This window comes from Rutilus rutilus, assembly GCF_951802725.1.
Source record: "Rutilus rutilus genome assembly, chromosome: 15".
NCBI lineage: Eukaryota > Metazoa > Chordata > Actinopteri > Cypriniformes > Leuciscidae > Rutilus > Rutilus rutilus.
In genome coordinates, this window is record NC_140220.1 from 20,866,052 (window position 1) to 20,884,264 (window position 18,213).

At 37.1% G+C, this 18,213-nt stretch overlaps 1 protein-coding gene across 2 annotated transcripts; it reads left to right on the top strand.

Annotated features, from left to right (window-relative positions):
• Nucleotides 1-1,621: 1,621 nt before the first annotated feature.
• Nucleotides 1,622-10,941, top strand: stxbp6l (syntaxin binding protein 6 (amisyn), like). Of its 2 annotated transcripts, none has more exons than XM_084431936.1 (7): nucleotides 1,622-1,839; nucleotides 2,548-2,715; nucleotides 2,835-2,965; nucleotides 3,040-3,283; nucleotides 3,378-3,476; nucleotides 7,299-7,489; nucleotides 9,050-10,941. In XM_084431936.1, exons 2-7 carry the CDS (start codon nucleotides 2,559-2,561, stop codon nucleotides 9,068-9,070), a joined length of 843 nt encoding a protein of 280 aa, XP_084288062.1. In that variant the 5' UTR covers nucleotides 1,622-1,839; nucleotides 2,548-2,558; the 3' UTR covers nucleotides 9,071-10,941. The 2 variants fall into 2 exon arrangements, with proteins under 2 accessions (XP_084288062.1, XP_084288061.1); XM_084431935.1 differs by having other exon boundaries at nucleotides 1,623-1,839; nucleotides 7,296-7,489.
• The last annotated feature ends 7,272 nt before the right edge of the window (nucleotides 10,942-18,213 follow it).

The following is an 18,213-nucleotide window of genomic DNA, read 5'->3' on the forward strand; positions in this document are numbered from 1 at the left end:
CCTGTTTTTAATAATCAAGACATATACTATTCATCAAAAATTGTTTTGCTTGTTTCAAGAAGAAAAAAAAATTCTAAGATGGCATAAGGGACATATACTACCCAAGAAAAGTTCATTATTGTTTAACATTTACATTATTAACATGTTGTGATAACTATGTACAGTGCGTGCAGAATTATTAGGCACGTTGATTTTCTGATCATATTTTATTCCCAGGCTTATTTTTTTTCCAATTCCAAACCATATTAATCTTAATAACTACTATTAATTTTGTATTTAATCATTTATAAGTGATTGTTCATGAAGGCTGGAAATAAAAAACGCCTTTAATTCAGGTGTGCAGAATTATTAAGCACGTTTTCTTTTACAGATAAAGACAGTGAAACACTCATTGGGTCAGCAGGGTCAGACAAAAAACAGGTGGAGAAGAAAAGACACATGGTAACTGCAAAGAATTAGGAATTAAGGTGAAGAATTAAGTGTGAAACCATCAGGAACCCTTAAGTCTTCAGCGCCACCATTTTTCAGAACTGCGGCCTACCTGGTGTCTCCAGAAGAGCAAGGTGTCAGGATCTCAGAGACTTGGGTTAGGTAAAGAATCCTAAAAATGTACCCCCTCTTAATAAGAATCACAAGCTGAAGAGTAATAACATACATTAAGACTGATTTTGTATAGGCTTTATAGACAGACAGATTGAGAGTGACTCTTGAAGGACCAGCACCACATCCTCTTGTACCACTGTTTGAAGAATTCATCTTCTAAAATCTGACAGTAAGTTTTGGGAGTTCATTTTTAGTCCATCTCAGCAAAACGGACTTGAGGGTAGGAGATGGACTAAAAATGAACTCCAAAAACGTACTGTTCAACAAAAAAGAGCGCCACGAGTCCCGCTAGCTGGACGGTGAAAGTTACCATGTATGACATAAACTATGAACTTTCCATTGACAAAGTGACAAATATGACAAAGTGAATTTCACATGAATATTAAGCAGCTCAACTGTTTTCAACATTGCTAATAATAATAAATGTTTCCTGAGCATCAAATCATCGTATTAGAATGATTTCTGATGGATCATGTGACACTGAAGACAGGATGATGCTGAAAATTCAGCTTTGATCACAGAAATAAATTAATAATATATAAAAAATAAAACAAGCTGTTTTAAATTGTTATAATATTTCGCAATATTAAGGTGTTACTGTATTTTTAATCAAGTATGGTGAGCATTAGAGACTTTCAAAAACATAAAACATCGTGTCGAGGCCAATTTTGAACGGTAATATTATTATATTAGGAACTGCGATCAAACAAGAAGAATCCTATGTAACAGGTCATTCAAGGTCAGTTTACTTATATTTTTTTATTTTTTTATTTTTTACAGTTTTTTATAAAGTCAATATGTAAATCGACTTCATAAACAAACTAAAATTCGTTTTTCTATTAAAAATATTTTCTAATAAAAAAAATATCGGTCCATTCAATCCTTACCAACCGGGCTTCACGTGACCCTTAGCGAGTTGCCAGTGTGTTTGAGTGACTCTGTCTCAATTCTCAAATCCAAGCCGTTACTCTAGTCTGCATGTTTGAGCTCAGCTGACTCAAACTCTTCTGATCCCCTGAAGCGCTCTCTCAGTAGGCACTAGGCAGCTCACTTGGATATAGGACACAGCCTGTGGGTTTTCTCCGGGACTCCCCACACACGCCCTGCAGTCTCTCAGTAGAACACATGCGGGATAAAGATGGCTTGAACAGCAGAAACAGACTGGGCTTCTGGAAACTTCTCACAGCTCTTTAAGGCTCGAGGGAGGAAGAAAGCCTCAGGAAGATCAAGCAGAAGGTCTGTTGTTTTATCAGTTTATTCAAGGATTTGTGTGGTTTTACTAATGCATAAAGTTCTGTGTTTGGAAACCTTTTAGAGCAACAGGTGAGCTAACAAGAGGTCTGTCAATTATTAACTTTTTAACAAAAACATTTAACATTCATACGTTAATAGTTTTAAAAATCTGAATTAAAATGTAGCCTATAATAATATAACTTTTTGACCGTATTCAATGAATATGTTGTGAATATTTTTAAATATGTATTGGCTACCTTAGCGGTTATATGTGCTGGTAAATTACTTTAATATTGTAGCCAGTTACTGATTGCAATTTACATTACACAAATTTAGGAATGTAATCTAGATTACTCATTTTAGGTAATGTATTCTGACTACTTTTTGGATTACTTTTTAGATTACTTTTGACTTAACTAATTATCACGTTAATTTGAATAGGATAATCTTGTACCATATTGATAAAAATACAGAGAAAAAGGAAATATTTTCCATGATTATTTTCAACAACATGAAGTGCATTATATTACATTACAACATGGTTTCCCAGACTGGGGTTTGTGAGTGTAATGAAAAGCTATTAAGTAAAAACATCATACAAAATTATACATTAAAATATCTCATTTAAAAATAAAAACAATCAAAATAAAACATTTCCTGTTGGGTGCAAAAATACATTTATTGTTCATACATTGTGGAAATATTTTCAAGGCATTTTGAAGATGAACATTCAGTCAGCAATCAGCCGTGAGATCTTTGTCCCAAAAGATGAAAAGCTGCTGGTAGCCATTGAGGTGAGGAGAAGGATGAAGAGGAAAGGACTGTCGTTCCTCAATGCAAGTCGCAAGAGGGACTACTCAACTTTTCTCTGCTTGTCAGGTAATGTGTCTTTATATTGTGTCTTTAAGTATCTCAGTGAGTGAGTTTGAGAAATAAGTTTGAGCTATCAGAAGTCTTGAAGTTTAATGAAGACATCATTGACTCATGTTTCCATGTAGTTACCAACAGTCAACCAGCTCAAGTCCTCATCACTAAAGTTAAGAGGTATCCGGGCACACGACAGTTTGCTAAAAGATCTCAATGGTCTGTGGAGCAGCTTCGCCAGGTCAATGGCATCAACCCTGATAAGGTGACCATTCTTCTAAACGCAGCTTTTTATTCCCAGTGCATTCCATTATTCTGACTCCTCTGAATATTTGTTAGGACACTCCTGAGTTCGACCTAGTGTTCGATCGCACCTCTGATCAATGGGTGGCCGGCTCAGCTGCAGAGAAATGCATGTTTGTGCAAGTTCTCTATCATGCTTGTCAGAACTACTGGGAGGCAAAGTTTGGCAAACCATCGACCCCTGGAGAACAGAAGATACCAGGAGCTCCGGAGAACAAGAAGAGCCCTGATGCTCCATGCCAAACTAACTTTGTCAACTGTCAGCAAAAGCTAATGGGAGGTGAGTGCGTTCAGGAAGCCAGATCGCTGTATTGACCTTTGTATGGAAAGCCTGAGATATGTAACAAAACAAAATGTATGTTTCCATATTTTAGATGCTTGTTCTGTTAACATGGTCATCTACCGCTGCAAGATTTTTTTGAATAGAATGAAGAACAGTATGACTGCAAACCAGGGTCGGCCTCAGCGTGAAGGTTAGTAGGATTTGTGTGTGTGTGTGTTTCCAAATTCATTGAGATCACATTAGTGTCTTATTGTTTTGAAAATAATTTATATATTTAAAAAAAATCTAATTGAATGATGGTGGTGCAACCATCAAGTAAAAAGATTTTTTTAATTCCATTAAATCATGGACAATATGGGTACACATTAATAAATATTTACTTGTATAATAATACTTATTATTATTGTTATTTTTTAATTTAAATATTTATTTTCATTTTTTCAAGAACATTTATTATTGTTATTATATTTGTTGTTGTTATTATTTCTAATGTTATTATTATTATTATTTAAATATTTATTTTCAAGAGTGCTTGTTTTTTAATAATAATAAATCCTTTTCAAATTGTTCAAGAATGTTTCTTTTTCTAAATAATAACAGTAATTATTATTTATATTATTTCAAGATTTCTCATGATTGTTTTTCTAGAATGTTTATTTTATAATAATAATAATAATAATAATAATAATAATTTATTTTCAAGAATGTTCATTTTTAATAATAATAATAAATCCTTTTCAAATTGTTCAAGAATGCTTCTTTTTCTAAATAATAACAGTAATTATTATTTATATTATTTCAAGATTTCTCATGATTGTTTTTCTAGTATGTTTATTTTATAATAATAATAATAATAATAATAATAATTTATTTTCAAGAATGTTCATTTTTAATAATAATAATAAATCCTTTTCAAATATGTTCACAAATATTATTTTTTAACTATTATTATTTCTAGATTTCTCAAGATTTTTTTCAAGAATGCTTTTTTTAAAATAATAATAATAATAATAATAAATTATTATTATTATTGTTGTCATTAAATGTCGTCTTTTCAGTCATTTCATCCTTTTAATTAGGCTTTTTTTCTCCATTAGGCTTTTTAGATCAGGATAGCTGTCACCTTGACATTTTTGACTTTATAAAAAAAAAACAATTCAGAAATGAAAAACAGCATGGTCATCATTGAAGAGGTGTATTCAAGTCATTGTGTGTATATAGGAATAGCATTTTCATTTACTAGAAAAAAAAAAGAACATCATTGACCCCTAAAGTAGACAATGTATCACAAATGCATCTTTTAGGCAGTTCCTTTGGTTTCCATCCGTTCCTGTCTGTGGAGTTGTGTGGGTCAGATCAGTCAGAGTCCAGGCAGGAAGAGAGGGCGCTTTGTCGGCTGGTTGTTTGTAGTGTTGTGATAGATCTCTCGGCAGTGGCAGAGAATGGCTCCATTGCAAAGAGGGCCCGATTAGTTCAGAGGCCACTTTGTTCAGATGAAGGCATGCACAGGGACACAAAGACAGGCGTTGAGGAGGGGGAGAGGAGCGGAGATGAGTATAGTGGCACCAGCCTTCACAGCGGATCATGGATGAATGGTGTGTAATGAATGGGAGAGGTGCCAAGCTGCCCTGGAGGCACAAAATGCAACGTCCCAGTCCACACACCTCAGCTATAATCATATACTGCCATGTCTGTTTCTTTTTGCAGTTAATACGATTAGTTATTGGCATTGCAGATTTACATTCCAAGTGTAGATGATTCTGATTTATAGAATAAATAAGTGTGTTATGTACAACTTCACACACCATACAAATCACACAGGCTAATTACGAGTTACGTGATCAGATTACTTTTTTTCAAATAACTAGTAAAGTAACGCATTACTTTTAAATGAACACAGTATTTGACTGACTTTGAATTTGATCAGAGCTGCGCCCTCTGCTGTACAGGAGTGCATTTGCATTTCCTTCAGCCTGAGGCTTATTCATTTCACCTTTGGTGTGAAAGGGCCTTTATATTTGCCAAAAATACAACCTTTTTTTTGTTGTTATTAAAAAACAAGCAAGCCCAGCCCAGGTGAGAAAAAGTAACGCAAGAGTAACGTAACACATTACTTTCCATAAAACATAACTAAGTAACACAATTAGTTACTTTTTTAAGGATTAACGCAATATTGTAATGCATTACTTTAAAAAAATTAGCTTCCCTCAACACTGATTAAAGTAATTGGCTATGATCTCACATTCAGGATTCTTTGATGAATAGATTTGATGAATCTTTTGTAACATTATAAATATCTTACATTTTATATTTACTTTTAATGTGTCCTTGCTGAATAAAAGTATTAAAGGGTTACTTCAGGATTTAGCATTAAGCTTTGTATTAGTAGAAAACCTGTAGTATTTTAGAATTACCATGCTTTCCACCCTCATATCCCCCTGAGAGGAGAGATTTATGTATTTTTTGTCTGGAAAAAATCCTCCGATGACGCAAAAATCGTCATTTTGCGTCATCGGAGGATTTTCTGGACAGAGGCTAAAGACTACAGCCAGTAGATGGCGTTGTTCCGCATGTTTTCAGCCCGCCCATACAGGGTGGGATCTCACTCACAGAATGTACACAGTGTCAGCCGTCTTTCTTTGGAAGCTAAGCTAGCAGGCTCTTGTTCTGTGGAGAAAGCTGAATAGTAGGAGAAAGCTGAGTAAGTAACCATCCTCCTTTTCCCGGACTTGTCCGGCGGGCGAGATCGTTCAAAATGTACGGGATTCAGCTTTTGCTTTCTGCGGTCGCTATTCCTTGTTTACATGCACACCTTTTGTTTCAATCTAACTGAATTCATTCCGAATGGTGAATTTGAATGTAGTGTTTACATGAACGCTAAACAAGTGATCGGTTGATGTGTGTTTTACCATTGCTAAGAAAAATTCCCGCTCCTCCGTGAGAGATGGGAGACCCGGCGCGTCTCAGTAATCATGCCACCGGCCTCGCGCTGTTCTCCCGCGGCCGTCAGCCTCGTCCTGCTCGCCACAGTAAACATGATGAATGAATGGCGACTGTAGAACGCAAAAGCTGAATCCCGGACATTTTGGGCTATCTCTAAATCCCTCACAAACTCATCACGTAGGCTAGCTTTGTTGTTTTAAACTGCGCACTCTTACCGGTAGGCGTGGCCTCCTAAGACAGCAAAGCAGGTGCATTCTGGGAGTTGTTGTCTTTCATCCACATAAGCCAAAAATACATTTTCTGGCTTTTCTCAGTCTAGAAAGCTCCAAATTAAAAAATTTCTTCACATTTCTTCTACTTAAATGACCTATTTTAAATACACATTCATCTTCCCAGAGGTGAAGTATCCCTTTAAAGCTGCATTCAGTAACTTCGGGATTTCTTCGCTGTATTCTCGCTTTTTGCTCGCAGGTTTCTCTCTAGAGCTCCCCCCCACAGCTTCGGAATAGATATTTGACAACACTGTTGTAAAAACTTGTTGGTGATTCTCAGACACCAGAGGCTAGTAGATCAACGACATCAAAGCAGATGGGACATTCTTTAAAACGTCTTCTTCATTCGGGTTCGAACAGCGTGAGGGAGCGCAATAATGACGGCATTTTAGCAGATTTCTTTTGGCCGTAAAGCAATAGTTTACATCGCGAGACCTGATATCATGCGAGACTTCCTGGCGCGGCGGCCGGCGGCCCGCCACCCCAAAGTTGCAAGTGCGTATTTTCCGCTCACGGGCACCAGGGGGGTGCGAAACGACCACCATTCAACCCGAAATAAGTAATATAACCATTCCAATGACTCCGAAGCTGTTCAGTTAAGGTAAAAAAAGTTACTTAGTTCACCTTTAATTTCTTTCCAAAAACAAAAAACAATTCCAGAGCAGAATTCCACTAATACTTAAGTCTTCCACATTAAATGTAAGTCTATTTAGTATCTAATACAGTAAGTGTGTAAAATAAGAGTTTTTGGAACTTGACTTAATGCTCATATGTGTTTGTGCTTGTGTCCTCAGCAGCAGCGGCTGTTAAAGCATCCAGGAGCAGGAGCAGGAGTAGGAGTAGCCCGTCCCCTCCGGCCGGGAGGAAGATGGGGAATGTAATGCGGAGGGCCAGTCAGGTTCTGAGTGAGCGCGGTCTGATGAGGGCGGAGGAGAAGACCGGACACTTCTTCCACGGAGCCAAGCAGTTCGCAGAAGCAGCTCAGAAGGTGAGCTGATCACAAGACCCATTCACTCTGATTCACTGCTTAAAACCCTTTCGCACGTATGATCACACCGGTGTGATTAGAACGGTCATTACATGACGTGATCAACTGCTAAATTCAAATGTGCTTTCGCCAGAGGTGTCAAAAGTATTCACATTCATTACTCAGGTAGAAGTATAGATACTAGGGTTTAAAAAGACTTCTGAAGAAGTAGAAGTATCAACTCAAGCTTTTTACTCAAGTAAAAGTATAAAAAATAATTATGTCAAAACTACTTAAAGTATAAAAGTAAAAGTAATGTAAGGAAAAAAATCTCTCTCTCTCTCTCTATCTCTCTCTCTCTCTCTCTCTCTCTCTCTCTCTCTCTCTCTCTCTCTCTCTCTCTCTCTCTCTCTCTCTCTCTCTATTTTTTTTTTTACGACGACAAGCCAAAATTAAATAGGAGTAACGAGGCTATTTTTAAAATGTAAGGAGTAGAAAGTACAGATAATTGCGTCAAAATGTAAGGAGTAGAAGTAAAAAGTCGTCTGAAAAATAATTACTCCAGTAAAGTATAGATACCCCAAATTTCTACTTAAGTAAGGTAACGAAGTATTTGTACTTCGTTACTTGACACCTCTGGCTTTCGCGCGGTGGCTGGCACTGAGCCAGAGACAGGCGCGCTCAGAGCTGTCATATATCACAACTTTTCAGTGTTTTCAACCACATAATGTTTATTTTAGGTTTCAGACATATAAGTACTAAAAAAAACAATACATTTAGAGTTTGTAAAAAACACACTGATGTCAAAGGAAGAGGCAATAATAATCCTTTCCATTATAATTAGACACGTTTTATTCATATCAGATACACATTGTGTAAGTAACTTTAAAGTTTACTCTATTCTTATCCCAGTTCACCAGCCACTTACTTTTATGTATTTCGGGAGTCGTGGATGAATTCATGTGTTGTAAATCCAACAGATCCGATTCTCTGAACTGTGTCTGCGGCACAAACTAAGATGGCGGCGCCCATCGCGCATACAGCTCAACTAACGCTCTCGTTATAAAGGCGTTTAAACAACAAAACACTTCCACTTGCATATATTTGACAATCGGAATATCAGATATTTCATGCCAAATCTAACAAATTTGTGAATATTTTGAATAAAAAAGGAAAAATGACACAAAAGCAGATCATCATTCATTCAGCTCTGTTGTTGCTGCGGTGTGTCATGTGACAAGCATGACAAGATAAACTAATATATATAAATAATTTTAATTAAAATATTTAATGTTTAAACTATTAAAATGTATCAGAACAGTTTTTGTAACAATGTACAAGTTACTTTTTATCATTTTAATGCGTCCTTGCTCTTCCTTCAAAAAAAAAACAAACACAAATCTTACTGACCCTAAACTTTTGAACAGTAGTGTAAAGAACAAGTCAGAAACAATTATGGGTGGGTTGAACTATTTGAAGAAGAAAAAAAAAAACAGCATTCTGTATAAACTAGTAGCCATTTCAGTGAATTATATTTAATATGAATAATATTAAGCATCACATTTTCCTTTATTCCCTCAGCTGGCTCTGAAGCAGATTTAGACTGGATGACCTGCCAATAAACTTTTTTTTTAAACATAGCTTTTAATCCTCTGGTCTCAGGATATTTTACAATACAGCTTTCTCATCTAACTCAGATTTTGATTTTGAGTGTAAGGCAATTGTTTCTCCTTGCCTGCAGATTGGACTTTTTATTTATTTTATTTTATTAATGTATTATTTTTTTTGCAAGCCACTGAGCATTTCAAGCAGCTGTGATGTGGTCTATCATGCTGTTCTGTCTCACCTGCAGATCTGTATTTTTTTTTTTTTTTTTACCTTTTCTACAGTAGCAGGTGGCTGATCCTCTTCTGCTGAGATGCGTTATTCCGCAAGACCATTTGTGTCTTTTTTTTTTTTTTTTTTTTTTTTTTTGGTGGCAGGAGTCTTAAAGGGATAGTTCACCCAAAAATGAAAATTCTGTCATTATTTGCTCATAAAGTTCCTTCTTCTGTTGAACAGAAGATGAATGTTGGTAACAAGTCACTTCCATGGTATTTTTGTTCTAAATTATGAAAATCAATGGGGACCAGAAACTGTTTGGTTACCAACATTCTTCAAAATATCTTCTTGTTTGTTCAGCAGAAGAAAGAAACTCATTCATGAACTGAAAGGAGAAATGCTGCACTTGTGTTGACTAATGATTTCAAATCTCTCTGTAGTCTCGTCTAAGTGGATTCATTTTTATTCTGCCAGCTGTACCCTAATATTACTGTTTCATATTGTAACACTGCTACTTTTTGTATCTACACAGTGTGAATTTTTTTTTTTTTTTTCACAGATTGCCACTTATGAGGTTGAGGTTCACTTTTGGTAATGTGTACTAATTTAATGCATGTTTTGCACTTTATTTCTTTTCTGAAGCTTTAACGACTTTGTAGTTTTTTATTTTATTATTTATTATTTTTCAGCACTGAAAGTATAATGGTATTATTTAATATTTGACATTTAAGGGGGTTTCAGACAGATTCTTACAGATGATACTGGTTGCCTTAACAGAGGTATGTTACTTCAATATTTGTGCAACATTAGTTATGCGTGTAACACATTGATATGATATCCTCATGAATGACGGTACCGTCCCTCTGATGTTCAGTTCTGCTCTGATCACATGAGGAGCCTGCTTTTATCTGCTTTTTAGATTTAAGTTCATTAGAGATGCTGCAAGCTGTTTTATAATTACAGCTATTCACTATGAACTCAATGTTCATCTATTTGAATGTGAATGTGTGTGGATAACACATTTTTGTTCTTCTGTCTTTGTCTCCTGATTCTGTGTAATGTTATAACAGTCAGTCCGCCTTGTTTGTGATTGTGATCATCAGTAGCAGGAGCAACATGTCATGAGAAGCCAGAGGGTGTTTTCCGCACAGAGTCGGACACCCTTCATGTATGTGTGATGCATCCTGCTTTCTGCTGTTCTCCTTGTGTTGTCTTCGGTTTTATATTCCATAATATGTGTGTAACAGAGAATTGTATCTGTCCTTGTCTTTGACTGCTCTTGTCTGCATTTAAGAACTTGTTAAATATGTAAATGCCCATCATTTGCACAATAAATGAAATGGGACCAACTTCGGAAAAGCCTATTATTACACAAAATATATGTGGTGGTTGTCTGTGCGCCTTCACACCACTAGAGCGCGCTCACACACAACCAGTTCAACATGTTGCAGACAAGCATCTTCCAGTGGACTTGTGTGTGTGTGTGTATTTGTAATGTGTATATATATATGTATGTGTGTATGGTTTTTTTTTTTTTTTTGTGTGTGTGTGTGTGTGTGTGTGTGTGTGTGTGTGTGTGTGTGTGTGTGTGTGTGTGTGTGTGTGTGTGTGTGTGTGTGTGTGTGTGTGTGTGTGTGTGTGTGTGTGTGTGTGTGTGTCCTAATGTCTGAGACCACTCTGCGAATATGTTATTCAGTCTAAAACCTGTAATTAATTTTAGTAAAATGCTAAGTTTTACTCATCTAAAACTTTCAAACCAAAGCATATATAACGGGGAAAAAATATATAAGAAAAATATAAGATTCTTCAATATTTCTATGGCAGTAATGGAATAAGCAATTTTGTGAAGCAGTTGAATGTTCTGACGGACAGATGTTCTTGATTCCATTCCAGCTTGTGTGCTGTTTTTAGCAAAAGAGGGACATATCAACTGTAATAAAATGCCATTCTGAAATGTATTTTTTCATTGTATATTGGTTTAATTAAGCATTTCACTTGAACTCATATAATACATTTAAACTCGTATAATACATTTAAAAGATAATAAAAAATTAAAAAAAACATTGATTTAACTATAATATATTTATATGTGAACACAAGATCTTGATCAAAAATGTATGCACCTCTTGATGGAAATACATGTTGTGATGTTATTTCCATCAAGAAGTGCATACATTTTTGGTCAATATCTTGTATTGGCAATGCAAGAGTCCAGCCCTCTGTAAAGTCTCCTCTAGCACATCCTAAAGACTTTAAGGACTCAGAGGTGCCAATTTATGTGTGAAAATGATTCTTCATGCTCCCTCCCTGCCATTCTTTCTCAAATTTGAGCCTGATGAATCTTGACATTGTAATCCTGGAATATGGCCATGCTATGTCTTCCTACATGGTTGTTTAAGAAATGAAAAGCTACTCACTCCATAAATTAGGATGAGAAGAACTGTTGGCAAACATTTAACATACTAGAAACATAATAATCACTGCATCCAATCATGGACCCTTAAGCATTTGACTATTAAAATCCAAACAGCAATTTATTTTTGTTATTATTATTATTATTATTATTTTAAATTTAATTATTATTATTATTATTAATCTACATTTATGTGTGTGAATGTATACACCAATTATTCCGAATATTCACCTGTGGTCTTTTGGACTTTTTCATATTTCTAGTTAATACCAGATGTACACATACACATATTGATGTTGACTGATGCATTTGTGTTGCCATTTACATTTTGGCAAAGTGTTGGCGCGTGAAGAGCGTGATGAACAGGAACAGTGTGCAGCCGGTGACCTGCACGGTTGAAGCGCTGCATTGCTGGATCAGCATCTACTGCAGGATTATGTGCTTATGCTGTGACCAAATGAAGGTCAAGACTCACCGTTTGACTCCAGGATTGATGACTTGTAGGACTGTGCATGACACTGCACGATTTAATTCTCTCTTATTTCATAATCTGATGTGCTATAGATTATACCATAATCTGCCCCTCTGAAAAGCATCATGGTGATCAAGCGATATGATTTAGCATTCTCGATGTGCGATTGGGGGTGTGATATTGACCCGGAAGATATATTTCCAGAAGCACGAAGCCAGAGGTGCAGGTCGTGACTTTCTGACGGTGAGACGGGATTTGAACATCAATCGTGTATCGACTGGCACAGGATTGTCCCTCTTGAGTTTTAATGTTGGACCGGATCTTCAAATGACAACCAAATGGCCTTTAATGAATTTTGAATGGTAATTGACCTTAGAACTGTTTTGTAATTGGGTACTTCAGAGAGAGCATGTAATACAATGGACTTGATTTTTCTTAAACAGATAGTTCACCAAAAAAGCGTATATTCGGACATCATTTACTCAACCTCATGTTCCAAAGTTTGTTCCAAACTTGTATGACCTTTGTTAATGTTAAAAATGTGCATGTTAGTTTACAGTGCATTAATTAATGTTAACATAAACAACTTGTGATCTTAAAATTATATTAGGTCTAGTAAATGTTGAAATTAACAAATTAGATTAATAAACAGTGTTGGGGAAAGTTAAAACTGCAAAATTACAATACTCCCTGAAACAGGACCAAATTGCATTACTTGGGGTCGATATTATCCCCACCACTTTTTGCCAGGGTCGATATTATCCTTCACTTTTTGAAACATCTCGCGACATGGATGTATGAAACAGAAAGAAACATCTCCATTTGATTAGCAATTCATTTGTCAGGGTAAATAAGCAGCGACCTATCACTGGAATGGAAATGGAACGTTTTTTAAATCATGGCGAGTGCTCGTTGTCACTGTTCACTCGTATTGCATTGGTTCACTAAAGCTTATGGGAAAACACACTCTTTTTTTTCCGAATCCTGAAGCCTGAAGCCTCTTAAGCTCTAAGGGCCCTGATGTGCCTTCTCGTCCTCCATAAGCAGAGGGGCTGACAGCGCTTCCACCTGCGTTCTGAACGGGGTCGAAAGCACTTTCGGCACATAACCTTTTCTCTGCCTGAGGACCACTTTAAAGTCGTTGGGACCAAACTCAAGACAGGAAGGTTCCACAGACAAGAGCCTGCAGATCTGGTTTAGAGTTGGAGATCTGCAGGCTCTGTCTTTGGAACCTTCTTGTCTCGAGTTCGGAAGTGTTGTCGACCCCGTTCAGACCCCGCGCTGTCAGCTCTTCTGCTTACGGAGGACGAGCAGGCACATCAGGGCCCTTAGAGTGTATACTGAGCGCTCTAGCCGGTTCCGGCAATCAGAGCAGCTGTTTGTCAGCTTCGGAGGCCGCACCAAAGGGCTGCTAGTTTCGATGCAAAGGATTTCCAGATGGATTGTGGATGTAATAGCGCTGGCTTACAAGGCAGTAGACTTGACCTGTCCCCTAGGGGTTAGGGCCCACTCCACTACAGGTATGGCCTCCTCTTGAGCGTGGTCCAGTGGAATCTCTATTCCAGATATCTGTGCGGCGGCCAGCTGGTCCTCGCCGTCCACTTTCTTCGGATTTTACAACCTGGACATTCCTGCTCTTCAAGCACGGTTGTTTTCAGTCTAAGTGCTTGTGTACTATGTAGTCAGGCGAGTCACGCTAGCCACTCCACAGTCGAAAGATTCTGACGATTCGGCATTTCTACATGGCTTATATTGGCAGCCAACCCTGCCCCTTTCGGCAGGCTGAAATGCAATTTGTCTGTGAAAAGCACAGACGTGAAACAATCAGGCTTCAGGATTCTGAGAAAACAGGAGTTTTCCCCATACGTGTTAGTGAGCTAACGCAATGCTCGTTCCCGGTATCTCGGGGAACCATAAATGTTATCAGTTCTCTCTTGGCGTTCGTGCACAGACGAGCGCTTCAATCAATAGCTTAACGCCATTGCGGAGACGCTGTTCGTTACAGTGAAATCACAAAGCAAAATGCACTCAAACGTGTCCCTGCTCTTGATATACAATCATTGATGAACACCTTGGGTAATTGTTTTTTATGAGAAAAAAAAAAAAAAAAAAAACGCTTAACAAAAGTTATTAACTAAAAGACTATTAAGGAATTACTTTATTCGTTACTTAAAAAATGTTGGTGTAAATTTAAAAGTAATGCGTTACTTTACTCATTACTTGAAAAATGTAATCTGATTACATACCTCAAGTTATTCGTATAAAGGCCCGTTCACACCAAGAACGATAACTGCTGTATAAAGATAACTATATTAGCGTCCACACCAGTGGACAATATCGTTCAATTTATTCTAAGCACGTGCTTGTCTGTCACTTTAAATGCTTGAGCTTGTTACAGCAGGATGGATTCTGATTGGCTGTCAATGTTTTTATTGTTCATCAGCTGGATAAAATCATTCTGAAAGTGATTATTATATTGTTTCTCTGTGCTGTTATCGTTATAGCTGTGATGTGAACTCTGCTATTTTTTAATATTGAGATTTTTTTTTTTAGAACTACATCTTTATAGTTATTGTGAACGGGCCTTAATGCGTTCCCTCCAACACTGTTAATAAATTATGTACAGGTAGAAGTACATTGTGTTACCAAAAATAGCGCTGTCCATTGTCATCTTAGCTTCAAAACAATCATTTAAATATGTTTAAACATAAAAAGCCCATAATTCCACCTCCTGATGAAAATTGTATTTGTCATTGGTGAAAATGAAGACCTAGAAAAAGCGATTAGTGGATGGAGAGATCATACTCCCAGTACACAAAAAACATCATTCTTACCCAGAGTTCTCTCTGTTCCAGACAAATGCTGTGTTAGGGATGGGGGAATAATAAAATTCAATTTGTTGCTCATAAGAAAACAGAGAGTAGAAGAGCAGGAGAGAGAGAGAGAGAGATATTGAGAGAGATATTGAGAGAGATTTAGGCCAGATGTTAGTTAACGGAAGAAGTGGGACAGGAGAGTGTTTGTTTCTCTCTCTCTCTCTCTCTCTCTCTCTCTCTCTCTCTCTCTCTCTCTCTCTCTCTCTCTCTCTCTCTCTCTCTCTCTCTCTCTCTCTCTCTCCCTCCCTCCCTCCCTCTCTCTCCCTCCCTCTCTCTCTCTCCCTCCCTCTCTCTCTCTCTCTCCCTCTCTCTCTCTCTCCCTCTCTCTCTCTCTCCCTCTCTCTCTATCTGTGTCAGAAGCCCATCAGGTCCCACACCAACAGATTAGATGAATTCTCAACCTCTCTGAGGGGATGTCCGACCCACCAACAGTCTCATTCAGGACAGACGTTCACAGAGAAGAGATGGTACTTTATCAGACTTCTTGCAGTAGTCAGGTCATACTCATATTCTAATCTCCAGTCTGTACCTACACAAGTTTAGCCCTCATAGATCTAACAGGTTGGGATGGGGAGCACACATAATCTGTACTAGGCCTATTATATAGAAATCTGATATCAGTGTTAAAGGACTTATTCAATCTCCATATGACTGATTTACATTACAAATTAATTAAAGTGGCCATTAGACATGGGCTGATTGAGTAGAGTTAAATGATGTAGCCATAATCTCAGGATGGGTTAAAAGTCCTAAATTAGTTGGCACTGATAGCCTCGTGGGCAGTGCGCCAACATACAGCACCATTGCGCTTCGGGCGACCGAGTTCGAGTCCTGGCTCAAGGACCTTTCCCGGTCCTCTCTCCCACTTCGCTTCTTGTCTACATACTGTCCTAACATAATATATGGCAAAAATGCCTATAATAAATCTGTGCCAAGTTAGATTGGTTTAAAGCTTTTTAAATATCCAGTGTAAATCTCATGGGCCATGTTGGAAGTTCATGTTGTTTTCATATAGTTTTGAAAAACGTTTATACCATTCTCAAAAAAAAAAAAAAAAAAAAAAATCAAAATCAAAACTGTAATGTGATGTAACCATCAAGTAACAAGTAACATATTTTCCTTTCCACAAACATTGTTTTCATAATAAAATGTATTAAAAGTTAAAAACTTTTTCACAAATATCATGAATTATTAATGTATAAATATTATGGATTTTATGTCCCTATAAAACATTTTGAAACACTTGACAGGCTAATTCCCATGTCCTCAGTCATGTTTTCTCTACTTCACTTTAAAATAAAGGTTACACATACATTTTAAAATGAGCAATTTTAATTTACTCAAATTACTCTTTGACACAAAATGTAATTAATTGTGGTACATTATTTTTAGTTTATGTCCCTCAAACTCCAGTCCACCCTTTTACATTGGTGCTACTTGCCCTTTAAAATCTTAAGCAAATGATCTAAATCTCATGACTTGCTAGAAGTGACATAATATCATTGGAGGGAAAGAAACTTAAAGAACAAAGTAAGTATCAGTCATAAACCTTTCTCTCTTTTCCTTATTCTTAGAAGACTTGTCTAATGGTGTAAAACATAACATGTCCACCCGGTTGTGTCAATTTATATTGGGCATGAAAATGCATGAACATTTAAATTTACAATAATTGGATTTTATATAGCTATTAGCGGTTATTCTTCTGCTGGGATGTTGTTCTTTTCTTACTAGTAATGGGCTTTATTAGTTTAAAATATCCACCCTGTTACACATTGTCATGTAACAATGCCATTTAACAGGGTGGATAAAAGTCATAGAATGTGAAATATTTGGTCAGGATTGTTAGGTTATACTCGCCTGAGTTTGACCAATGTGTCTTTTATTTTTATTTTTTTTATGATAGACAGACCAGACATTCTCAGGTGAAACGACAGACTTCTCTCTGTTGAAGTACACCAGATTCTACATTTCATTACATCATTTAGTCCGTTTAAACCCCACCTTTTTCTTACAATCAACTGCGAGCTCGTATTCAGATCTGCCTCCATCCAATCAACAACCAAATGATAGAACCAAGTCCTGTACATCTCAACTTTGGTATGTTTTTGAATAAATTATGGAGTGGCAATGACCCCAATGTCACTCATCTGATAGTGAAGTGCTATTTAGGACACTTTTAGAGTCATGGAAAGAGTGTGGAACAGCTGACAGAGCAGGTAGTGTTTTGCGCTATCAGTTGATTTCTCACAGGCCTTTCGCCAGTGACTCTGCGATATCTCTCACAGTAGGGCCATATGTTTCTCTCCACCTTCCATCCCAGCCAAACCTCTGGTAACCTTCAAAATTCAAGTGCTGCCAAGCCTCCATCCTCTGAGAGATCACTGTCTGTGTTACTGTCTCTCTTACCTGTCACTGTGTCTCTCTCTCTCTCTCTTCGGACTGAGGAATACCCTGGTGGAGTCGCGTACCTGTTCTGATGTTATCGTTGGTGTATAAATCATTACTCTCTTTTTTTTCCTGGCAGTCATATCAAAAACTTTTTGTTTATCCTTTGTGACAGCTTGGTCTGGTTTTGAAATCAGTTTCCTATATGGGTTAAAACAATGAGTGCATTTATGTATGGGACTAGAGCCAGGCAGAGGACAGTTTAGGTAAATAACAGGCAGTTCTAAGCTTCTTTGAAGATCACATCCTTAATCCCTCGGCTGGTGATTTATGAAGGGAGAGGTAAGTGTGCACGCACGCATATGGGTTCATGGTCAGGACGCTGCACGGATATTGAGAGGTAGAGACTTCACCGCGAGGTCAGCAGTGTTGATTTCATCAAAAGCATGGCTGAACCTCGGAGAATCTTTCAGTTGAATGTGAAAAGTCAAATAGGCTTCACATCTGTATATCAAACCATTTACAAGAGGCATTTTTGGGGGGGATTTTAACTCTAATTTACTAAGAAATATAGTTGTTAAATAGTAAATATAAATAAATATAGCTAGTAAGTAGTTCCACACAGTTCCACAGCAGAACCGTTACGCATTTCCGAGCAGCTCAGTGGTATTTAGTTCATGAATGAATTTTGAGTGAATGATTCAATGAACCACTTGCTTTGTTACTGAATGCATCATTATTATTGAATAAATAGCTTAAATTGATGACTCGCTCATTA